Raw genomic sequence first — 26833 nt, forward strand, 5'->3', positions numbered from 1 at the left:
CATAAAGCACATGACACGTAGCAAGTATTTAGTCTTAGCTGATGGTATTCTTCCCAGTTTCTCTAGCTTAAATCTTTTTAGCATATGAGGACAAGAGTTACCAAATCCTGTCTTTAGTGAGAGAGAGAACATTTCCAAAAAGAAACGATCATACATATACTTTGTCTGAAAATGTAGTTATTGTACCCACCCTGTGTTTATCAGTCAAAAGTAATTCAGTTTGTTTGATCATGTCGATCGAGTGCTTGAAAAATCCCATAAGGACAGCAAGTTGGGCCTTCAGATGCATCGCTAATGTCCATTAACGAGTTAATTTTTTATCTGAGAAGAAAAAAATCAGCAAATTGCAGCAACACAACATGCCCACTCTCAATCTTGTGCTCATTTGGCTGACTGGAAAGCCACACACTGGTTGACCCAGCAAAGTGATTAAATGTGATGGTGTTTGTATTTTACTCCCATCCCCCTAAATTTAATTTCTGCATTTTTAAAGAATAAGTTTATGATGTTTAAGTGCCTAAGCTTGGAGAATCTCAAGTAGCCTGATGAGTAGAATGAACTCTGCTGTGTGTGTGTTTTCCTCCACTCCTTGGCTCGTGAGTTTGCTTGTAAAGTCACACTCTTCTCTCTGAGCTACCAGTTATAAATCCACTCCCTACTGGACAAATCTTTTTGGATGATGCACAAGCATCTCTAACTTAACATGTCCAAGATGGAGCTTTTTATTTCCCCTGAAAACCTGGTCCTCCTGCTCAGTTCTCTGCGACTCAGTAAATGGTGTCAAAATTCAGTGTCAGTTTCTAGTTAGCCAGAATCCACATGAACCCACTGTAGTCACTTCGTAAAGAATCTGCCTACAATCCAGGAGACCCAGGCTCGATTCCCAGGTCGAGAAGATTCCCTGGAGAAGGAAATGGCAACCCACTCCAGTTATTCTTGCCTGGAGAATCCCATGGACAGAGGAGCCTGTCAGGCTACAGTCCATGGGGTTGCAAGAGTCGGACACGGCTTAGCAACCAAACCACCACCACCACATGAACCCATGGGTATCTCTGATGCTGTCCTTTTTCTCACTACATACATCCAGTCTGGACCACCAGGAAAATCTTGGGAGAACTCAAATGGTTCTGAAAAACTACTCTGAAAGGTTCTAAAATCGAGTAGAAAGATTTTAGGCTACCCCGGTGGCTCAGCAGTGAAGAGTCTGCCTGCAAGACTATGCAATGCAATGCAGAAGACGTGGGTTCAATCTCTGAATCAGGAAGATCCCTTGGAGGAGAAAACGGCAACCCACACCAGTATTCTTGCTGGGAAATCCCATGGATAGAGGAGCCTGGCAGGCTATGGAGTCACAAAACAGTCAGACACAACTTAGCAACTAAACAGCAACAGCAACACATCCAGTCTACCAGCAGGGCACGTTGAACCTTCATAAACCAGCCACTTTCCTTCATCTCCACCGCCACTCTGAGCGAAAGCCACCAGCATCTCTTGCCTGGACTGAGACCCTGTACTCCTCGCTGGTTTCCTCTGAGCTTCTCTCCTTCAGTCCCTTCTCCATGCATATCTAAAGCCATCTTTTAGAAAGGTAGATCAGACTACAAGTTAGCTTCTGCTACAAATTCCTCAATGGCTTCCCATTACAACTAGAATAAGATGTCAACTTCCTTCCAAGACCTACAAGGCCCCACATAATCCACCCCCTGCCTAATTTTCCAGTCTCCTCTCTTAACACTGCCTCAGTCTGTTCATCCTGCTCAGATATTCTGGCCTCTTGCAGCTCCTGTAAACCATTAGGGTCTTTTCATTTGTAGGTCTCCCTGCGTAAATTATTTTTCCCCTGGCCATCTCCTTCTAGTCCTTCAGGATTTAAAGTCAATGCTGCTTCCACCTTTCCAAAAGCAATACCCCTGTAATTCCCCATAAGCAACCCTTTTCTTGCTTCATAGCACTGATATCAGTTCTAAGTTACTTGTCTCTCCTTTTTCCCATTGCATGCTAGCCCATAACAGAGTTCCTAGAACACAGTAGGTATGCAGTGAATACATGGTTGAATAATTGAATATGCGACATCAGATTTCACATGTGAGAGTTCACAGTATATCAACACCAGGTCAGGTGATGGGAGGGTAGGATTGTTGAACTTCCTAACCCAGTCATGTATAATCCAAATTTTAAAAAGTGGTGGGGGTTGGGGGGGGGTGCTGGTTCCTGGACTACATTTTAATCAAGTTTGATTACTTTTAGTAGATTAATTTAAGGGTATATCTTATCCCTAGACTAGTCTGTTCATCTCAGATTCCTTAAAGGAATACTGAATTAATTTTTATGTCTTTTCATGTATTAATCATAGGTTATTTAATTTTGCCCTTTTAGTAACTTGTTTAAAAGGATAATGAATTATAAATAGCATGAAACCCAAGTACAGGAAAACTGACCAATTTTAGGGAATTAAAACTTCAGACAGAGAGTCAAAAGCCATCTGACATGACTGTGACAGAATTTCCACAAGAGGACTTGTATAATTTACTGAACAATTAATAGAAAAGTGATTATTCTAGTTTCCTCTTAGAGTATTTCCACCACACTAGAGGGGGCTGTTGTACTGAGTTTGCTTACTTAATATTTTTATATGGATGTGACATGGCTATCCTTAAACTTAATATCAGAAACATGTAGAATAATAATTCGTGACCTTAAATACTTTCCATATGGGAAAACCAAATTTCTCTTTGGAGGGATCCCTGTTCTTCATGGTCAAAGGAACTGGGTGTCCAGTACCTGCCAAATCTTCCAAAATTCACAGGATTCAAAGAAAGTGATCTGCCTACAGCCTAAACCAGACATGTCATCAAGGTTCCCTTGGATAGGTTGGATCTTTTATTTAATATTATATAAAAATGCCCAAAGATCCACTGAGTTGTAATACTTGTGCTTATTCTATGCCTTATTCTTTTAAGGTAGAGAAATGAGCATAATTTTTCTGCATTTGTGTTGTATCAACATTGAGGAAATGATGAGCCAAACCCTAGATTTAGCCATAATCTTCTGTTTTGGACTGAACAAAATTATGTACTTATGGGGTTAGTATTAACAATTGTGTATTGAGTTATAATTAGAGTGAGAAAATTTCAGAGTTTGAAGGACTAATCATGTAGCAAAAGGGCATTTTTTTTAATCCTTCTGTTTTGCAAAACTTAATTATTTGATGGCCTGCAAAGCATTTACCTATTTATAGGAGAGCAGAGCCTACGTGTGAGAGCCCACGTATGCTAGGAAAAGTGATGGTGGAATAGGACTCTGGTTTCAGGAGTAGTGCTAAGCAGGATTCAGAAATCTGGAAGAAACTGACAGCTCATGTGAAGTGATCTATCCAAGATCACACAGTTAGGACTTTAGTTCAGTACTGTGACTTAGTCCACATCTCTTTGACATGTAAGCGCTTTCATTTTAAGGATTATGCAGTTATTCATTGTTGTTAGCAATGCATGGTACCAAGTAGTTTTGTTCCTATGTTGCAAATAAAAAAGAAGTGAAAAAGTTTTAAAAGACATGGGTACAAGGAAGTAATTACAGCACAACCAGAAATAGAATTTAGAAGCCTCGACCCTATTTCTGATTGTAGCCACTCTCCTTCACAGCAGAGGTGAAACATCAGATGTGTGTGAGAAGCATATAGATCTTGTTCCACATGCAGGTTTTCACTTCTTATTTTATGTTTTAGCTATGTATTACCCAATAAAAAACATCGGTTGACAGAGTGAAAGAAAAACTGTGTGAGAATGAAATGGAGATGGAGGGGGGGTTGCTGTTCCCCTCCCTTCACCCACTGTGGCTTCACCGAGGCCCCGGAGGAGGCTGTGATGTCACCTGTCTTTCCTCTCCCTCCAGGACTGCTCTACGTCGGCTTTAGTGCCTGCATGTTTGGTCTCTACAGCTTCATGCCCGTGGTCATAAAGAAAACCAGCGCCACGTCGGTCAACCTCTCCCTGCTCACTGCAGATCTGTACAGCTTGTTCTGCGGGTTGTTTCTCTTCCATTACAAGGTAAGTTGAGTCAGTGCTCCTGTCTGAAGATGATACTCTGTAGGAAAGAACACATATACGTAGGAATGCTCTGCAGTGGAATTGCCCTAATTCTGCAATTTTGCATCAAGAAGGACTACACTTCTGTGTGCTGACCCCCATGACCTGGGTGTTTACATTCCAAGTGTCTCAGATGGAAACGAAGCTGCCTGCAATGCAGGAGACCTGAGTTCCATCCCTGGGTTGGGAAGATCCCCTGGAGAAGGAAATGGCAACCCACTCCAGTAATCTTTAGAGAACTCCACGGACAGAGGAACTTATTGGGCTAGTCTATGGGGTTGCAAAGAGTTGGACACAACTGAGCAACTTTCACTCACATATGACAGAGGAAACATTTTGTTATGAGAGTCTAGTAACTGTGACATTTGATAATGAAAGATAAGAAACAGCCATAGAAGGAAGGGCTTGCAAATAATGGGGGACAGTTTTTCTGACATCGTTCACCCCAGAAGCTCACTCCTTTTCCAACCTAAAACTTGGAAGACATCCAGTTCCCAAACTATAACTGCCAAATGGATTCTGCCAAAAGCACCTGAGGAGTGTATTCTCTTTGGAGAAAAGACACAGTTCCTGCAGTTTCTATTTTGCATATATTTTCATAGTAAATATGAATGGGAAATGCTAATGCATTCAAAATAGTTTCTTTATTAAAAGACCAGGGTTTCAGTAAAGGAATGCAAAGAGATACTATGAAGCAGTTGCAGTTAATATTATCAGCCCTAAAGGAAAGAAGAAATCATTTAGTCCAAAGATAGCAGTCTCTTCAAGTGTAAGACTCTACCCATATCCTCAACCAAGACAAGCATGACTGACTGGTTATGGTCTCCCAAGCTAGGCTATCAGATGCTGTCTTTTAAATGCTATACTGATTCATTAACAACTGACTAGAATTGGTATATGAGAAGAGACCCACTTGCCATTCCTTAACTAGTCCAATAACTAGTCAGTGGGAATTATGACAAGTGTGAAAAAGGACAAGTATGGGATATCCAAGGGCTTCCCAGGTGGCGCTAGTTTTAAAGAACCTGCCTGCCAATGCAAGAGACATAAGAAACTTGGGTTCGATCCCTGGGTTGGGAAGATCCCCTGGGGAAGAAAATGGCAACCCATTCCCGTATTCTTACCTGAAGAATCCCATGGACAGAGGAGCCTGGTGGGCTGCAGTCCATCGGGTCGCGAAGAGTAGGACATGACTGAAGTGACTTAGCAAGCACGCATGGGACATCCAGCACGTAAGACCAGACTAGGACAGGCAAGGAAAGAAGAGGCAGAAGGAAAGAGGCATTGCTATGGCCACTTCTACCCAAGTGCCTCATCAGTGGCATTATAGTTAATATCATCTTCTCATGGGTTTGGCCAGCAGAGGGGGCATCTTAGTTGTCAGGGCATCTTAGTTGGCGGGGCATCTTCAATTAGGTCACACTGGGTTGAGAGGTTCCCAAAGAAGTGCTGAGCTGGAGCAAGTATATACTTGAAAGGTCTGGAGGCAAAACAGCAGAAGCAAATCATCAGAAATATTACCATGCTAAGCCAATACTTTGGCCACCTCATGTGAAGTTGACTCATTGGAAAAGCCCCTGATGCTGGGAGGGATTGGGGGCAGGAGGAGAAGGGGACGACAGAGGATGAAATGGCTGGATGGCATCACCGACTTGATGGACATGAGTTTGAGTGGACTCCGGGAGTTGGTGATGGACAGGGAGGCCTGGCGTGCTGTGATTCATGGGGTCGCAAAGAGTCAGACATGACTGAGCGACTGAACTGAACTGAAGCCAAATCAGAGCCAAGAAACAGACCAGGAAGAGCAAACACAGGTGGAAAGGAGGTCACCAACAAGGTTGGCAGCTGGGAGGACCAGAAGCAGATCTGGAAGAGGAGAGGTGGAGAAAGCGGCCGTGGCAGCAGATAGCGATAAAATGCTGAGTCGCTGCTTTACATGGAACCTTCTGCCCAGCTTGAGGCAACAGTGGAAGCTTCAAAACACTGTGTATTGTTGGATAGCATTGATACATTGTTGGTAATTTGTTTTCTCTGCATGGTGCAATCTCTAAGTCCTGAGTGCACCCTGGTCCACATAAGGGTAAAAAGCAAAATCACAGCATGTTCTTCCCACTGCTCCCCACCATAGTGCTGGGAGGACCCCTTTCCCTCAGAATCACCCCCAAGCAACCCCCAAGCCGGGGTCTCACCAGCACAGCGCAGTGGCTGCCGTTTTTCTTCTCTCCTCTACAGCTGAGCATCCACATCTACTCCATTCCTCAGCATGAGTTCCAATCTCAGCACTGCTTCCTGTAATCCTCTTTATAAACTCTTGAACTAGAAGAATCCCTTTCATCGTCCTTAAAGGAAGATGACCGAAGCATATTGTCTGTATGCAGGACTGCGGTCAGCTCTTGGGCAGTCCAGGTCCAGCTCAGCTCTCAGCATCCCTCATGGCAGTGCTTAGAAAGTCTGCTTTCACCAGGGGAAACTGCTAAAAATGCAGATTCCTGGTCCATAGCCCCGGGGCCACAGAATCAGCATCTGGCAATCTTCTGGGGGTGTCTTCTGCCAGTGAGGCTGATGTTCTCTGAATGTGAGAACAAATACCTAAAAGGGGTGCCTGGATAGTGTTAGTGCCTATTTGAGTCTGTCACTCCGCACACCTCACTTCATTTGCTTAGACTTGGGGCTGTCTACATAAAGATCAGGAACTGAGCAGGCTGATGAACCAGGTAAATTCTAATTCTTCAAAGTCCATCTTCTCCACTTAGCATTTATGTTACTGCTAACTTAGGAGAAGTAACTCAGGGGAAGAGGAAGTCATGTAGTACCTCTCATCATGCCATCAGAAGGGCATCTGTATTATCTGAAAATTATATTCCTGGATTCACCAATTTGGAGGAGTCATAGAATTTTTTTAATTCTTAAAATAATGCTTTGCACTATACACATGTATTTGGTTACAGTTTAACAGATAAATTCCCTTAAGGCAAAGTTGGTTCAACACAATAGGTGTTTTCTCTTAAAATTCATTCCTATTGTTTTTTTTTAAAAATCAGACTTTCAAGACAAAGTTATAGATTCGTAATTTTGAATCTACAAGTTTTAAGAAATAATACGAGAGTTCCCATTTACCCTTTATCTAGTTTCACTCACTGGTGACATCTTGCAAAACTGTGATACTGTATCAGGATATTAACACTGACCCAGTTAACAAACAGAACATTTCCATCCCCACCAAGTGTCCTTATTGCCTTTTTATAACCATACCTACTTAGTGCTCACTCATCTCATTAACACCTTGAAACCACTAATTTATTCTCCATTTCTCTAAATTTGTCACTTCAAGAATGGCATGTAAATGGAATAATACAGTATGTAACCTTTGGGGATCGACTGTTTGCACAGCATAATTTTTCAGCATAATCATCTGAAGATTCATCCAGATAACTATATCAGTAGCTCATTCTATTTTATTGCAGAGTACTATTCCATGGCACGGTTATACCAAAATGTATTTAACCACCAACTCAGTGAAAGACTCTGGGTTTTTTCTGTTTGAGGCTATTACATGTACAACTTTTTGTGTGAACAAAGTTTTCATTTCTCTGAAATAAACACCCAAGAGTACAATTACTGGGCTTATGGTTTTCCCACTCTGTGGTTGTCTTTTCATTTTCTTGTTAGTGTCCTTGGAAGCACAAAAGTTTTTAATATTGATGAGTTCCAATTTATCTATCTGTTATACTTTTAAGGGGCTTCCCACATGGTGCTAGTGATAAAGAACCCACCTGCCAATGCAGAAGACTTAAGAGAGGCAGATTTGACCCCTGGCTTGGGAAGATCCCCTGGAGGAGGGCATAGCAGCCCACTCCAGTATTCTTGCCTGGAGAATCCCATGGACAGAGGAGCCTGTCGGGTTACAGTCCATAGGGTCTCAAAGACTCAGACACAACTGAAGCATCTTAGCACACATACACACACACACATACTTTTAAAACCATGAAAGGAACCAATTCAAGCCCACCATGTCTTCCCAGGTGGTTTCGGATACCACTCCTCTCCAGGGTTTAGTAATGACTGCCAGTTGCCTCACAGTGTCTGCCCTAAGGAGATGGTTAAAAGTCACAGTCTAAGGAAGAGAAGATTCATTTCAGGTCAGGGTGTCTTTATTTATACAGTGTAGTGTTGCTGCTGCTGCTGCTGCTGTTAAGTCGCTTCAGTCATGTCCGACTCTGTGTGACCCCATAGACAACAGCCCACCAGGCTCCCCCATCCCTGGGATTCTCCAGGCAAGAACACTGGAGTGGGTTGCCATTTCCTTCTCCAATGCATGAAAGTAAAAAGTGAAACGGAAGTCTCTCAGTCGTGTCCGACTCTTAGCAACCCCATGGACTGCAGCCCACCAGGCTCCTCTGTCCATGGGATTTTCCAGGCAAGAGTAATGGAGTGGGGTGCCATTGCCTTCTCCGAGTGTAGTATTGAAGAGAGCTTACAGTAGTACCCTTCAACCTTGATTACACATTGGAATCACCTGGAGAGTTTTTTTAAAATACCGATGCTTGGATCCCACTCACTGATTCTATATTTTGGCGGTTGGCAGTGCAGCCCAGGCATTAGATTTTTTAAGACCACCCCCCCCAATTGAGATGGTTGGATGACATCACCAACTCCATGGACATGAGTTTGAGCGAACTCTGGGAGATAGTGAAGGACAGGAAAGCCTGGCGGTCACAAAGAGTTAGACATGACTGAGTGACTGAGCAACAATTGATCTTGGTGTGTGACCAGAATTGAGAGTCACTTGTTCAGAACTACTGCATGTGGCTGCAAGCAAGTGGCACCAGGACCAGAGGGTGAAGGTTATAAGATTATAGTGAAACAGAAAGAGACTTTGTTAACAGTTAGTCATCTGAAAGTGGAATAAACTGTCTTGGGAGTTCCCCTCACTGGAGGAAGTGGGACAAGAATGTGAGATGGGTGGGAGGGGGGTTCAGGATGGGGAACACATGTACACCCATGGCTGATTCATGTCATTGTATGGCAAAAACCACCACAATATTGTAAAGTAATTAGCCTCCAATTTAAAAAAAAAAAAAAAAAGAATGTGAGATGGTTGCTGTGGAGGGGACTCACTCTTCAGTTCTGATGATTAACCCGTGACCTCTGGGGTCTCATTTAGTTTTACTACAATCTGCAGTTAGAGTTTCTTCTTTCAGCTCGTCATGATGTCTTTGAACAACCTCTGGTCTGGTTATAAATATCTACCAGTTGAGAGAGGATGGCTTTTTGCTCACAGATGTTGCTTACCCAGGCAGAAATAAATAATTAAATGAAGCTCTCCTGCCCTACATTGATTATTTGCTTTTTTCTTGCTTTCCATCCTTGGAAAAAATCCATTCCCTTCCCCGCCCACCAGTCCACTGTCTGCAGCTTCTTTGCCCTTGTGCTGACTGGGCAATAAAGCCCCACATCTCAAGGAAGCAAAGGACTTAATTCTGAATTCGGCTGAGAAGGCAATGGCAACCCACTCCAGTACTCTTGCCTGGAGAATCCCATGGACGGAGGAGCCTGGTAGGCTGCAGTCCATGGGGTCTCGAAGAGTCTGACACGACTGAGTGACTTCACTTTCACTTTTCACTTTCATGCATTGGAGAAGGAAATGGCAACCCACTCCAGTGTTATTGCCTGGAGAATCCCAGGGACAGAGGAGCCTGGTGGGCTGCCGTCTATGGGGTCACACAGAGTCGGACATGACTGAAGCGACTTAGCTGCAGTAGCAGCATGGTATAGAGCTCTTTCAGACTCTAATTTTATGAGACTTTTGAGAAGTGGTCATGTTTCTCTTCTTTATTACACCAACAGTATGGGATCCAGAACACTAAATCCATAGCAATCCTTGTAAATTACAGGAGATGAGCTCTGCTGGACCTCAGAGATTCCCTAAAACCAAACCTAGGAAGAGATTCACATGAGAAGTTTTCAAGTTGATGGTGTCATAGCTTTTCAAGGTCAAAGCTTGACCAGATATGAACTCTATCCCCTTATTTACTGAACACAAAAACACTTTTGAAATTGAAGGAGTATCCCTATGATAGCTGTAACAAATTAGCATGTACTTAGTAGCTAAAAACAACACAAATTTATTACCTTACAGTACTAGAAGTCAGAGACTTCTCTGGTGGATCAGACAGTAAAGAATCTTTCTGCAATGCAGGAGACCTGCATTTGATCCCTAGATCAGGAAGATCCCCTGGAGAAGGGAATGGCAACCTACTCCAGTATTCTTGCCTGGAGAATTCTATGGACAGAGGAGCCTGGCAGGTTACAGTCCATGTGGTCACAAAGAGCCGGACATGGCTGAGCAACTAACACTTTCACCTGAATGAAGGTCAGAAGTCTTACTGGGTTGAAATCAAGAGTTAGCAGAGCTGTGTGGTTTCTGGAGACTGTAGGGGAGAATCTGTTTCCTTGTCCTTTCCAGCTTCTGGAGGTTACCTGCATTCCTTGGCTCGTGGCCCCTTCCTCCATCTTCAAATCCAGCACTGTAGCATCTTCAGATCTGACTCTGCCATTCCTGTGTCCCTTATAAGGGCTCATGTGATTATATGGGACCCACCCAGATAATCCAGAGTATGTCACCATCTCAAAATGCTTTATCGCATATGCAAAGCCCCTTTTACCACGTAAGGTAATATATTCACAGCTTTCAGGGATTAGGATGTGAAAATTTTGGGGAGTCCATTATTCTGCCTGCCACAGGAGGCCCATTAATAACTTACCCCAAGACAAATAAGGGTACATTGGCTTCAAGCTGGATCACCTGGGACATGTGAATGTGCTCTTCAGAAGCCGATTCTGAGCAGTGAAGCCACCCTCCACCTATCTATACACACTGTGCTTTGCTGAATTTCCCCACTGCTTTTTAAAGTAGTTATGTTGCCTGATATGTGACTTTAAGAAAGAAAACACTACATCAGGTGGTGAGAAAATGAATTGGGTGGGAAGATTACTTCAGTGTCTGCTATGTCGAGCATGAATTCAGCAGTCTGGTGTGGCAAAATGAGCTTGGGCTGCAAAGCCAAAGGAGCCTAGATTTAACTAGTGGTTTCTCTTTATTATTTAAGTGTTTTGATCCAGTTATTTATTCTCTCCAAACTTCAAGGTGATTAGACTTTCCTTAGGGAGCCTTTGAAGGCATTACATAATTTTTGAATGGTGACCAGTGATGATGTATTTCTCTGAGTGAAAGTATAGTTCAGGATTAGTACTCTCTCTCTCATTCCATTTTTAGGATGTTGCTCTTAAACAGTCAGATTTTATAACTGGATATGTAGCTTTAAGCAACTTTGTTTGAGATTTCTCTTATTCCTTATCTGAAAAGGCAGAACTCAGTCTCATGCATAAAATTTTTTAAAATATTATATCAGTCATTTTCAACTGACTTCCTTGATTCCTTCATTACAGTAGAATTTTTAGATGATACCCATACATTAAAATAATTCAAATATTAAAATAAAATATCAATCATTCTTTCATGATATGCCATTATGTACTGAACATTCTTCAGGAAAAAAAGTAGCCAGCGTTGAACATACAGGACATTCCCTTTTGCCTGATATTTAAAATAGAAAATGGCTTACTTCATTTCATTTTGCTATTACCTTATCAAGGCTTAATATTGCCACAGAATTACTGTAATGGTTAAACTTGAGAGTAACTTCATAAGAGGTGATTATTTTTGTAGCTTTATCAAAATAAATAAAAAATTGATAGAGAAAAAAAAAATGAACACTGTGAAGTCTAAGTCCCCTTTAAAAATACTCCACTTAGTGCATTGGCTTACCTCGTTCCCCAAATGGAGCAGCATGAAGCCACAGGTGATTCTAGTGCAAGAGTAATATTTTAGGAAGGTAAGGGCTTCATAAAACGTACACACTTACATCAGGAAGATGTTTATACCACCCAAAAATTCACTACTGAAAAAGGGAGAGTTTTCAAAATCACTTGTCCAAAAAGGCCACTTTATTCTCGGTAATGTGATTCCTATAAATCACATTTAGAAGTTTATCTGTATGTTTTAGTAGATTTTAAACCACATTTTAAATACATTTTTAGTCTAAATACATTTTAGACTAAAAACCACATTTTTAGTCTCATTTTTAAACATACTTAGAACTTTATCAGTATGTTTTAGTCTCATTTTTAAACCAGCTTAATTTTTTGTAATTGCCATGAGTTATTTTTGACAAATAATCAGAAAAGTTTCTTACATCGTCGACTGACTATTCAAGCAATCCAGATTACATCCTATGAGGACAGGTGTCAAGCTCCCTGATTCAACCTGACCCTGTCTGTCAGCCACTAAAAATTACCCCCCAACATGTGCCAGTTTCTCTTACTGGTTTTGTTGTTGTTGTTATAGGAGACTTGGCGAGAAAAGTTTAATAACTCTGAATGTAGGGCTAATTTAATAATATATTGTTATGCACTAAGTTTAAAAGAACTTCATTCAGCAAATGTTTATGTATTCTATGCCTGCTATGCTCCAAGCACTGTTTCAGCCCTTAATTCTTTATTTATAAATAAAGGTGACAAGAACACCAAAAAATCACCAGGTGGATTAATACAAAGGATGAGATTCCAAACCACTGAAACTTGAATAGACCAGCAATTTCAAGCATCCTTAACATCTGAGTTTCAGTGCCAGAGTTTGCAGAGATTGCATCAAGAGTGGAATCTTTCATTAGCCATGGATCTGAATCTGCACCCAAGCAACCCTGTTGATCCTTGGCGACAGTAAGCAATTTCAGTAATGGAACTGCACTTGAAAAGCTGGGGCAGGCAGCACCAGCCCATTGCAGCCAATAAGCATAAAGCAATACTGCACATCTTATTTAGAAAAATACCCACATATGTGACCAGTTATATTTCTTTTCGTAAGAACAGCATCTTAAAAGGCTGTGAATTTTAAGTTCATTATCCCTGATGCAATCATAAATGGTACATTTAAAAACCGATGCAGCCCTTATGACTTCGTATTTTTTTAAACTATGACGGGTGAGTAGAGATTTGGAGAAACCAGCATCACTGAGGCCTCAAAGTGTTTCACATGAAATAGCAAATAGTGAAAGCAATGAATGTTAGACTTGGTTTCCCCCTGCCCGAAAACTCAGTATAGTGTCTCCTGAGGTTTCTATATTGCTGAATTAGAGTAAGTGCTTTCATGGGTGGGAGGTAGTGCTCACCAGGCAGCCATTCAGGAACCCAGATTCCTTCCATCTTGTGGCTCTGCCATCCTCTAGGGCAAGGATCAAAAACTATGAACTGTGAGCCAGCCTCCCATTTTTGTAAATATAATTTTATAGGACTATAGCCACGACCGTTTCTTTGTATGTTATTCATGGCTGCTTTTGGCCTATAACAGTAACACTGAGGAGTTGTGACAGGGTCTGTATGACACAAGCCTAAAATATTTACTGTCTGGCCCCTTAAGAAAAAATTTGTGGGCTCCTGGGCCAGGCTCTTGCAGTCCTCTTCAGGGCTCTCTGTGAGATAGCCTAGAGACTTTATGGGCTACATAACTTCCTCCTCATTCTATTGGCCGGAACTCAGTCATGTGGCCACACTCTATTGCAAGGGAGGCTGGGAAATGTAGTCAAACTGTTTGTGTGGGAAGAAAGTAAAAGTGAGCAAGTAGCCAGTCTCTGGCACATTAGCAATTTCCATTTACCAGAAATATTGAAAGGATTAAATAAGTTGGGGATAAATTGTGAGGGAGATCCAAAATTATAACCAAGAAGTCAAAATTCCTGCTATGCGAATCTATTCATAAACTCCACATCACAAGCAGATATTTTGAACTCGTCTCATCAGGACAAGCTGTAAGGAAGAACAGAATGAGCTAATAGTGATGCAGAAGTTTCAAATGGAAAGGCTTGTGGTTGGACTGGAGCATAGCCAGGAAAAACCAGCTAGCTGTCTTCCAGGAGAATGTGTGGGGTGTGTTTGTCATCATGGTGCATACCATCACCCCCTCCTGCATTCTCAGACACCTAATTTTGTCAGCAGACCTGTATGGATCCATCTCTCATGGATGGGTTCACAGAAATCAGAGCATCAGTTTGCTAAAATAAAGAACAAAGATTGGCTCAGGCATTGTCTTGACTAAAGCTGGAAACATCACTCTACACATCTTTAGGGGCTACCATAGATGGGAGATTTTTAAAAAAGACTGTACTGAAAGTTTTGAGAGTTTTTATTTACTTTCCTCTATAAGAGATAATTCATGCTATCCTTTCTTTATTTCCTGACTTCTGTTTACTGTTTTTATATTGTAATTATTTTAATAGCTAATTTCTATCAATATAATCTCTATGTTGTATTTCCATACTTACTACATTTGCTATACCATCAGTCTCAGAAATGCCAGCTCTTCTTTTCTGAATTCCTTATCTTGATTAATCTCTTATTTGGCTCAGGTTCATCACTGTTCATATCAGGAAGCTGGCATGCATGGTTGTCCAGGCTGCCCACTGTGCAATTTGTCCATTTATGAGGAATATTTTCCAGTAGATGATAGTCAAGTACCTTAAAGAAGGGAGACTATAGTCACTGCAAAAGTGCTATTGAAAAATGGGACAAAATTGCAATGAGACACTGATTAGAAGTTGATATTAATAAGTGGCTTATTCTCGGTGTTAATTGACAAACATGTATAGCAAATTAAATGGGTTCTCTGTTGCTGTTTACTTCATTCTTTGTACATAACTAAAACTCTTCACTCTTAACATTGCTAAACACTTAGTCATACACGTAGTTTCTTTCTTATTTAAATATATTTCAGACTATTTTTTTTCTTTAATAAATACATCGTAAGCCATTCTGCAGGCCTTCTCATTTAGCAACGTGACTCAGTGTAACTTGACTGTAAATTTTGGCTACTGGTGTCACATGTGGTTCCTTCTTGATGTTTCATGGAGCCAGGCACTTTTAAGCAGGAGTAGAGCTGTCTCCCATTGCTCTGGAAGTCTCAGCAGTTATGGATTGTATTGGTGTTGTCTTTGTGCAAATGGCAACCCACTCCAGTGTTCTTGCCTGGAGAATCCCAGGGATGGGGGAGCCTGGTGGGCTGCCGTCTATGGGGTCGCACAGAGTCAGACACGACTGAAGTGACTTAGCAGCAGCAGCAGCAGCAGCAGCAGTCCCAACTTTAAATGAAAGTCCCACCTTGTGTTAGAACTAAGTACTAAGCTCCCATGACAGGGGCCATGCACATCTCCTTCTCTGCTGCATCCCTGATATCTGGTACAGTGCCTGGTATGGTAGGTGTTTGCAGTTATTTATTCAATGATAGGCTTACTTCTAGGCTTCCCAGGTGGCACTAGTGGTAAAGAAACTGCCTGCCAATGCAGGACAGGCAAGAGATGTGGGCTGATGCCTGGGTCTGGAAGATCCCTTGGAGAAGGGTTTGGCAACCCACTTCAGTATTCTTAGCTGGAGAATCCCATGGACAGAGGAGCCTAGCAGGCTACAGTCCATAGGGTCACAAAGAGTCGGACACAACTGAAGCAACTTATCATGCACATGCATGCAGGCTTACTTCTACAAAAAAAACGTTACAGGTTAAACTTCAGTTTTCTACCCTGAATGTTATTTAGGAATGTTCACATAGGAAACAAAAAGTTCTTGATTGGACTCTTCAGATCTCAAGTTGATGTCACCAGCTGAAAAGTTAAACATTTAGATCCCACAATAGCGAGTCACTGTTTTGATTCATTCTTTGAGTTGATGGATTGCCTAGGGAACATGGATATTAGAAACCAGTTCAATGCCATAATTTGTCATATATTGTCGTGGAAGATGAGAAGCATGGAACTCACATTGAGGGTTGAAAATTTGCTAAGAAATTTATTCTATTTACAGAAAAAATCGTATCTAATATTCAGATGTATTACTTGCAAGTCAACCCAAAGTAAAATTGTGAGACATCATCATCATATACTGTATTTTTGTATCTGTATGTGTATTTGTTGGTGTGTCTACATCCACAGGGGTTCACAAGCAGTTCTATAAAAGAACAGATCTGTAACAGATACTTCAGACTTTGCAGGCCAGACAGTCTTCACAACTACTCAACTCTGCCATGGACATGGCTGTCTTCCAATAAAAATTTATTTACAAAACAAGGCAACTGCCAGATATATTAGTTTACTGACCCTGAAAGAGACAATAACTGTCCTTGCAAACTTTTCCCTAGTCTTCAGCACCAGGAAACAACCTTTTCCTCTGCCAAGTGCATTGTTAATAAAATGAAAGCTCTACATAAAATGCTACAATTTTTTTTGGACGTCAAGTGTGTGGACTTGTTTTCAAAGCTACTTGTAATCATCTCTATGCAGTTTTAGAGTAACTGGAGTGTCTGCCTCCTATTTGAGTTCTTGGTGGCATCTAAGGGCACATCTGTTAGTTCTGTTTTAAGGATATCTGTGGCTTGTGTAAAATACAGTGAGAGGTCTTCAGTTTATTGGTTGATTGTTTTCATTTTATGTAAAGAAATGAGTGGACTGCCAGTGCTAAACAGCACCTCTGAGTTAAGATGAAGAATATTAAAGCCATAGCTTACAGAGAAGGATGAGCAAAAGCATTTGGAGTCAAGGTGCACATTCTAAACTGATTTTCTGCATACAGTGTATCCCAGAAGAAACAATATCAGGTAATAACAGTAAGATTAAAATTAACTTTCCCAGAATCACAAGTCCAGAGAAAAGATACGATTGTGTGTACGCACAGGTTAACTTGACAATAAAGAAGATCATTTCCAAGTGACAGATCTCTTTACAGCTTAGTGAGTTCTCACCATCTCTCTCAAAACTATATGTTAAGAGAGACATATAGATGAGTATATCAGTTCATGGATGTCAAATTTAGGGGATGCCTCTAGATTTTTATTTTTTAAAACATGTCTATATAATAGTAACATAACCCAAAGGTCACATTGTTTTCAAGTCTTAAGACATTAGATAACTTAATTTTTAAAAAACTTTAGTTTTGTAATGGGGTATAGCCGATGAACAGGCAATGCTGTGATAGTTTCACCTACACAGCAAAGGAATTCAGCCATATATATATATATATATATATATATATATATATACACCTGTATCCATTTCCCCTGAACTCCCTTCCCATCCAAGCAGAGTCCATGTGCTATACAGTAGATCCTTGTTGGTTATTCATTTTAAATATAGCAGTGTATACATGTCCAATAATAGGTACAAAGTTTAAATTAAAAGGGGGAAAATGGGGTGGGATGGGAAGGGAGATGGGAGGAAGTTTCAAAAGGGAGGGGATATATGTATACCCACGGCTGATTCATCTTGAGGTTTGACAGAAAACAGCAAAATTCTGTAAAGCAATTTTCCTTCAATAAAAAATAAATTAATTTTTCTAAAAGGGGGGAAAAGAACAAGTGTTAAATGTCTGTCACATTTTTTATAAGCACTTTATGGATTTCAAGTATTATGCAATTCTGGGAAAATGTAACAATAATAATATAAGATTTTATGATGAAATAACCAAATATTCTTCCATATTACTGATACTTCTCAGTGATATTTTGGAATTAAAAGGTGAGTTTTGAGGGCTATGTAAGAGAAGGTGGCAGCTGTTTATCAGGTTCTGTGGGTGAATAATGTTACCTGCCTTATCAGTAAACAAAGAATGTTGCAGCCATCAAGCTATCAGCCACTATAGTCAAGACTGCACCTTAAGGGGATTCACAATGGAGAAAAACAGGATACTGACCCTAGATAGTCAATGAGCATGTCAAAGGAATGATTTAAATGACCCAAGACTCTTGCATCTTCCCATACATAAATGCTTTATGTATTTATTAAATTCATCAACCTGAGATATTTATTTTTTGCTTAATTAGCAGAAATCTTTTGATGTTTACCCAATTTGTTTTTGCAAAATGCCTGTATATCTTGGTTGCTCCCTTACTTCTTCAGAACACTCCCTTTTACAGCTGCCTGAGGGCCTGTCTCTTGGGCTTAAGCCCTCAGAAAATTCACCAAATAAAACATAAGTCTCAACTTATAGGCAGTGCATTTTCTTTCAGTCGATAGTACCAAACTCCTTATTTAGAAAGAAAATTGATTAGCCATTAAAACCATACAATGATTTCTTCCTTGGCAGTTGCCACATCAAGATATTCTTTATGATAAATTTATTTCATTTTTCTGCCTCTCCTGCCACCCCAGGTGCAAGTGAGAGAAGAGAATGAGGAATTCCAATATCTCTCATGACCAACTCTCTGCGACCCCATGGACTTTAGCCCACTAGGCTCCTCTGCCCATGGGATTTTCCAGGCAGGAATACTGGAGTGGGTAGCCATTTCCTTCTTGAGGGGATCTTCCCAACCCAGGGATTGAACCCATGTCTCCTGCATTGTCAGGCAAATTCTTTAGCACTGAGCCATCAGGAAGCCCAATACGGTTGTAGGAAAGCTCATTTTTCATTTTGTCAAGGAGTTTCCCCCTCCTGCAGCTGGGATATTTCTTGATGATTGTTCATTTCTATGCATTGAGAAAGAACAGCTTCCAAATTTGTCAATAATCTATTAAACTTGTTCTAAGATATGTTGAATTAAATAAGAGATATGGATTGCCCTAGAAGCTTGGATATAGGGAATGGAAGAAACAGAAAGATTTATGTTGCAATGCAGTTAACCATTGCAATGCAGTTAGATGGGAAGAGAATTGGGTGGAATGTCAAGGCCTCTGGGCACTGTGTCAGCTGTCACTGCAAGATGGAGCCCTAGGTTCTCTACTAAACCTTCTCACACCTCCCGCTTCCTCAGCTCCAAGTCATTCATCATGGAGCTCCATGCTTCTCTGAGGGACTAGTTTTCTGAAAATCAAATGAGATGATATACGTGAAAATACTTTGGAGAAAGTAGACCTCAGCTTTGCTTGGTAACTATAAATCTTAATTTAGAATTGTTTTGAATTATAGTTTCCTACAGAAGGAATGATGCTAAAGCTGAAACTCCAGTACTTTGGCCACCTCATGCGAAGAGTTGACTCATTGGAAAAGACTCTGATGCTGGGAGGGATTGGGGGCAGGAGGAGAAGGGGACAACATAGGATGAGATGGCTAGATGGCATCACTGACTCAATGGATGTGAGTTTGAGTGAACTCTGGGAGTTGGTGATGGACAGGGAGGCCTGGCTTGCTGCGATTCATGGGGTCGCAAAGAGTCGGACACGGCTGAGCGACTGAACTGAACTGAACTGAACAGCTTCCCAAGTGGTGCTAGTGGTAAAGAAGCCAGCTGCCAATGCAGAAGATGTAAGAAATGCATGTTTGATCCTTGGGTTGGGAAGATCCCCTGGAAGAGGGCATGGCAACCCACTCCAGTATTCTTGCCTGGAGAATCCCATGGATAGAGGAGACTGGCAGGCTACGGTCCATAGGGTCACAGAGAGTCTGACATAACTGAAGTGACTTTGCACACACCCATGCATACTTTCTTAAATATGGTTCTCCTCTTAGAGCACTTCTCAGGTGCCAAGAAAGTAGATTAATGGAGAAATGAGATAACTTTATGGATTAAATGTTGGCAGGAATTATACTTACAACACCGCCTGGTGTATGGTAGCACTATAGAAGATGTTTAGAGTAAATCTTCTCTGTTTAAAAAGATGATATATGACAAGAAGAATAAAAGTACCATGAGAAATGCTTAGAAGAGAATCACATACTCTCAGAACAGTCAGCTTCAATAACTGAGATTCTTAATTTCTTTCTTCACTCCCCAGCTTTCTTTACTCCATCAACAAATTCTGCCCATCCTCCTCCAAAAGAGACTCCCTTCTGTTTCCACTGCCATCATCTTGGTTCAGAATACAACCGTTTCTCACATAGGCCATTTCAATAGCCTCTTGGTCTTCCTGCTTCCACGTATTCCTCTTGTCCGTGAAACATGCTGCCTGCCACACCTGCAAACAAAGGCTGTTGCAGCCCCCACTTTACAGCCACCCCAGCAGTGAGCCCTGAGGGAATTCAGGATAGAAGCAGGAAGCAACCACTGCAGCCATTCCTGATGGTGCACCCTGGGGAGACTCAGATTTCAGTGAGCCCATACTCGTGCATCTTCCCATTAATGCTGCTGCTGCTGCTGCTAAGTCGCTTCAGTCGTGTCCGACTCTGTGCGACCCCATAGACGGCAGCCCACCAGGCTCCCCAGTCCCTGGGATTCTCCAGGCAAGAATACTAGAGTGGGTTGCCATTTCCTTCTCCAATGCATGAAAGTGAAAAGTGAAAGTGAAGTCGCTCAGTCGTGTCCGACCCTCAGCGACCCCATGGACTGCAGCCTTCCAGGCTCTTCCATCCATGGGATTTTCCAGGCAAGAGTACTGGAGTGGGGTGCCATTAATAGAAAGTGCTAAATTCCTTAACTTGAGATGTCTGTTTTTCTTTAATTAATAGTAATCTTTTGATGTTCTGACAACCTGGTCTCCATTTCACACACTCCTATGTGTCTGACTCCTGCCTTACCTCTTTGGAGCAGTCCCTTAGAGCAGTCTGAGAAGCTGTATCCCAGGCTTCAATCCTCAGTTTTGTCTGCCAAATAAAATATAACTCTCAGCTTTTAGGTTGTGCTTTTTTTTTTAGTTGACATACTCTACAGTTAATGGCCCACCAGAAGCCAGGGTGTTTCTTTTAAAATACCTACCAGACCATGCTCTCTTCTTCTGAATACCATTTAATACTTCTTTCTTATTGCATTTTGAGCAAAATGTAGGTGCCCTCCTGACCTGTAAGGTCAACTTAAAGGTCAAATGATAACTTTCCTGAATGCCTATGTCCTATGGCTCTGTCAGTTGAAAAAAAAAAAAAAAAAGGTACAACCTAAAAGTTGAGAGTTATATTTTATTTGGCAGACTTTCTTAGGACTTCAAGTTTGGCAGACAGTCTCTCAGATAAATGCTGAGAAAACTGTTCCGAGGAGGAAGTGGGGGAGCCAGAATATATAAGAGTTTCTGCAGCAACACCAATATTTCCCAAAGTTGTATTGCAGATTATATTCCTTCAACTTAGTTTTAATCTGTCTCCCACAACAGACTGGAAACAAAACAGAATGATGTCCATTTTATAGTATTTGTCACTGCATTCCCAGCGCATGACACACAATAAGAACTCAGTAAGCATTTCTTGAATGGATGGATGGTGAGGCAATAATTAGGATCTCAGATCATAGTTAAGCTCAGTTGTCAAATGAATAATTGATTAGTGACTCTGTTAGTTTCATAGGACTACTGTAACAGATTACTGCAAACTTCAGTGGCTTAAAACAAACAGACATTTATTCTCTCACAGTTCTGGGGCCTTATGTTCAAAATCAGCTTCCCCAGGGCAAGACTAAGGTTCAACAGAGCCATGTTCCAACTCGAGGCTCTGGGGGAGAATGTGTTCCCGTCCAGCTTCTCTGGCTGCCAGCATTCCTTGGCCTGTGGCTCTGCCACTCCAGTCTTTAAGGCCAGCATCTTCAAATCTCTTTCTCCTCTGTCTTCATATCCCCTTCTTCCCTGTGAGTCTGAAATCTCCCTCTGCTCCTTCTTGTAAGATACCTGTAATTGTATTTAGGGCCCACCTGAATAACTTGTATGTATTACTGTGCTCTAGCCACCATACAAAATACCACAGGCTGGGTGGCTTAGAAAACAGAAAAATTATTGTCACGCTTTTGAAGGCTGAAAGTCCCAGATCAGGCTCCAGCAGGGTTCAGTTTCTGGTGAGAGCTCTCTTCCTGGTTTGCAGACAACTGCCTTCTCACATCTTCACATGGCCTTGCCTCTGTGTGTACACATGGGAGGAGTAAGGGGCAGTCAGAGAGAGTTCTCTGATCACTTCTCATATGGACGCTAATTCTTCTTTATGACTGCATTTAACGTCAATTAACTTAATAGAGCTGGAGAAGGGAATGGCTACCTGCTCCAGTATTCTGGCCTGGAGAATTCCATAGACTATAGTCCATGGGGTTGCAAAGAGTCAGACATGACTGAGTGACTTTCACTTTCACTTTTCACCTTAATAGAGGCCCCATCTCGGAATACAGACACATTGAGGATCATGGCTTCAATACACAAATTTGCTGGGGGTTGGGGGGGGGGTGGTGTGTGCACAATTCAGTCCATAGCACCCAGGCTAATCTATCATCTCAAAATCCTCAAACACATCTGCAAAGACCCTTTCTCCAAGTAGGGTAACTAAGAGTCACAGATTCCAGGGATTAGGATGTGGATGTAATTTGGGGTCCACTTTAAAGCTTAACATAATGAGGAAGCAAATTGAACTGCTAAACTTACATATACTCATAGCTGCTCAAACATGATTTGTGTCAATGGGGAGTAGTTGCTCATAATTAATAAACAAGGTAAAGCAGAATAGGAATTTATAAGGACTTATGTAATCACCATTGTAGGAAAACTTAAATAAGTCCAGACACTGAACTTATAAGCCAGGGGGTTATTATTTTCATTGCCAAAAAAGCCTTCTCTCCATATGGATTGATTGTCACCCTCTTCTTTTAAGTTGCCAATTCTATAAGTGCATTTGCAGTTCAACTTGATTCATGTTGAACTTTTCAGAAAGAGTTACCAAAGAAGGTTTTTATATCTATCTTTGCTTTAGCATTTACTCCCTCTGATGTAAAGATAACAATATAGCTGACATTTATTGAACATTTGCTGTGTGCCAAGCACTGTACCAAAAGTTTTATATATGTATTTAATTTAATGCTCACAACAGGGAGGTACTATTATTATCCTTCATTAACTGATGAGAACTCAGAGGTGTGGAGAAGTGAAGAACTTGTCCAAGACCATAGCAAGGAAGTGTCAAACAGATATGCAAATCCCTGCATTCTGACTCTAGAGCTCATATTGTGAATTGCCACTTGATATTGCCTGGCAGTGATGGTTTAGTTGCCAAGTCATGGCTGACTCTTGCATCCCCCTGGATTGTACCCCACCAGGCTCTTCTGTCCATGGCGTTTCTCAGGCGAGAATAGTAGAGTGGGTTGCCATTTCCTTCTCCAGGGGATCTTCCCAACCCAGGGATCAAACCCATAGTTCTTGCATTGCAACTAGATTCTTTATCACTGAGCCAGCAGGGAGCCCTGATATTGCCTGGAAAATATCATTAAACACTCCATTTCAAAAAACTTACCATGGGAATAAATTGTTATAAAAATTCACATCAGCATCTAGACCTTTAGTATAACAAATTTTTGCATTGTTAATTGTATTAGGGTTTTCCAGAGAAATAGAACAAATAGGAGGTCTGTGTGTGTGTGTGTATCTATCCTTCTCTCTATCTCTACATATTCCTGTCTATCTACCTTCCTATTTAGAGAGATACAGAGATGCATTTATTTTAAGGAAGTGGCACATGCCATTGTAGAGGTTGGCAAGCTTGAAATCTGAAGAGCAGGCTGGCAGGCTGGAGTCCCGGGGAAGAGTTGGTGTTGTAGGTTGAGTTGAAAGATACAATTTCTACTTCCTCAGTGACCTCAGTCCTTTATCTCAAGACATTAACTGACTGAAAGAAGTCTATCCATATAATGGGGGTTAATCTACTTTAATCAGTGTCTACTGATTTAAGTGTTAATTCCATCTAGAAAATATCTTCATAGCAACATCTAGACTGATGTTTGACCAATATCTAGATACTATGGCTTAACCAAGCTGACATGTCTACATCTTCTCAGCTTGGCACCCATATACACACATCTCCTTAAATCATACTTAATCTCAACATAAAGACAATAACAAAGTCATACTTTTGCCCAACATGACACAACTGAAAATACACCAACCTTTTCCCTAGAAGAGGATGCAAACAACTTGGGGAATGTTCGCTCTTCTCCTTGACATCCTGTTAGTAAATACTAAGATGTAAAGTCAATATATCTTATCTGATAAGGGGATAAGGGAAGGGAGAAAACAAAAATATTTTATACAGACACACACAGAGAGACAAGCATATTTAAAACGAAATAAGGAGCAAATACTCATGACAATTACAGTCTTTATTCCTGTAACTGATCATATTACTGTTGCTGGAACTTACAACTATCTTCTTCCAATATCCATTTTGTATTCCACTTGTTTCAGCAAGTATCTCAGCTGACCCTGTGGTTCTTTACCTGGTGGGGTGACCTAATGAGCCATCAAATGTCCTTGTTGTAACTGAGCCTATAATTAAACATTCCCACAACCTTATTGCTCTTCAGTCCCTAAGTCATGTTTGACTCTTTGTGACCCCCATGGACTGTATCACACCAGGCTCCCATGTCCTCCACTATCCCCCAGAGTTTGCTCAAATTCATGTCCACTGAGTCGATGATGCTATCTAACCGTCTCATCCTCTGCTACTCTCTTCTCCTTTTGCCTTCCATCTTTCCCAGCATCAGGGTCTTTTCCAATGTCTTGGCTCTTTGCATCAGGTGGTTGAAGTATTGGAACTTCAGCATCAGTCCTTCCAATGAATATTCAGGGTTGATTTCCTTTAGGATTGACTGGTTGATCTCCTTGCTGTCCAAGGGAGGCTCAAGAGTCAACTCCATCATTACAGTTCAAAAGCATCAATTCTTTGGTGCTCAGCCTTTTTTATGGTCCAATTACCCACAGACTATTGCCCCTTTTATTCCACTTCCAGCTTGGCTATGACGATCTTATTTTGCTGGACTGCAGAGAATAGAAATCTGCGTGAATGAGGATTTCTATCACTTCATCAAACCAAGTGAAAATGTCTGTTTGTCATAAAAGATAGTGTCAGGAATCCATTTTTAGCTCCTTATTGCTGTACTCATGTGTGAAATTACCCACAGGGGAACAGATCTGTGTGTAAAAGAACCCTTATTGGCCTTAGATGTGATTGGCTGCACAGATTACACTGCCAAATGAATTGGTTTTGCAAACCAAACAGAAGGCACCATAAACTGAACTCAGATTACAGTGGGGGTATAGGCTTGACATGAGTGACAGCCTCAGGCCACGGAGAGGCAAGGGCCCTGGCTGCTGCTTCTCTCCTTAACAATAAGATTCTTGGAGGGTAAGTTTGTTTCCCAAATATTTCAACCTTAGTGATGTCTTAGTTTTCTGATATGGATTGAAAGACCATTTGGCATTTTAACTAAGGCACTTATTAACTTATTTTCTGTCTTGATTAGATTAGCAAGAATTTGGGGTTATTTCTTTTCTCCCAATTGGAGAAAGCATGTGGAACCAGGCTTGGAGGTCAGTATTCTTAGTCCTTGAAAACAACCAATTTTGGTGTCTGTCATGCGCCATGCCACATTTAATATTTTCTGTGCTATGACTCAGAATAAAGAAATATTGCAAAATGTAGCCAGAGAAATTTAGCCCCCCTTTTTTTTCCTTTAAAAAAATGAAGAAAAAAGAAGAAGAGGAGAAATAAAAGGAAACAAGAGTAGGAGACAAAGCAATAATGAAGCAGATCCAAAGAATTTGAAAAAGCTCGGGCCTTTGTGGGCAATTTATTTCCAGCTCAGTAAACCCAGAAGCAGAACTTTTGCATTTTTAGTGCCCTTAATAATAATAAAAGTGATCTTGTTAGGTTAGGGCAAGAGCCAAAACTAGGAGGTCAAGTACCAGCGTGTTTATGTTGGTGTTTCTGTGGAGGCAGGTCTGTCTAGTTTCCTTGCCCTGAATAGCAGCTGGCTCAGGCTCAGGAGCAATAGATCAGAACCAGGCAGGGCCTTTTGTCACAGGATCCCAGTGAGGACACCGTTTCCAGCCTGCCCAGCAATGGCCAGCTGCCTCTGGTTCTCTCCCTACCATTCCACTCCCAAGTTCAAGGTGTGGTCTACATACCCTTGAGATTCACATAGCTACTAAGAGACGTGTCGTCATTGATAATCCATCTTCTTCATCCTGCCCCAGGACACTCAGAAGGTCAGCTGCAGTCCTCAGGGTCCACCTTTCAAGCCACATATCAAGTGGGAACTCAAGACCTTGGGCTCCTCAGGCAATTTAGTTATAAAACCCAATTTTACCTATGCATAATATTGGGACTTAAAAATTCCACGGCAGCAGCATTATCATTAATTATGATTCATTCTTTTGATTGGTATTTTGCCCAACTTTGTCACTGATGAATCTTTAAACTACCCTGGTACCTAAGATCTCCAAACTACGAAATCTGGTTCTGTTTGAAATAGTATTGGGCTTTTTTTTTTTTGGTCCAGAATCTCGATTAGATGTGCCAGTAGCTTTAGCTTTATATATGCATTTCATATCACAGAGAGTGGTAGACTAGGGAGAGGAGCCTGTGCTTTATGTGCAGAATATCCAGGACAGTTTCACAAATTTAATGAAAAGTCTAATTCTTCCCAGGCATAACTTGCAGCTGGAAATGCCAGGCCAGTCTCCATACACAGAAATTCTTCCCAGCAGCCATTAAACTTCACCTTTACCAGCCTGTGTGTGTAACCTCCATCATTCCATTTACCCATGGTTGCATTGAAACTGCTAAATTTGCAGATTCCCAGACTCTACTATCCTAGGTATTTTCTAATTAAGAGTTTAAAGTGTGGAAAGTAGGGGCTTTCCTGGTGGTCCAGGGCTTAAGGCTCCATGCTTCCTGTGCAGGGGATGTGGGTTCAATCCCTGGTCAGGGAACTAAAATTCCACATGCCTCATGGTGTGGCCCAAAAAATGCAAGTTTTTTAAAAA

At 41.3% G+C, this 26833-nt stretch overlaps 1 protein-coding gene across 1 annotated transcript in view; it reads left to right on the top strand.

Moving 5' to 3' along the window:
* Positions 1–26833, top strand: part of SLC35F1 (solute carrier family 35 member F1) — a 419337-nt gene that overhangs the window by 376371 nt on the left and 16133 nt on the right. Inside the window, exon 7 of the mRNA XM_006071447.4 lies at positions 3892–4046. Coding sequence (XP_006071509.1) covers positions 3892–4046 — 155 coding nt within the window. The remainder of the gene's footprint in view (positions 1–3891; positions 4047–26833) is intronic.

Source organism: Bubalus bubalis, chromosome 10 (assembly GCF_019923935.1).
Source record: "Bubalus bubalis isolate 160015118507 breed Murrah chromosome 10, NDDB_SH_1, whole genome shotgun sequence".
Classification (NCBI taxonomy): Eukaryota; Metazoa; Chordata; class Mammalia; order Artiodactyla; family Bovidae; genus Bubalus; species Bubalus bubalis.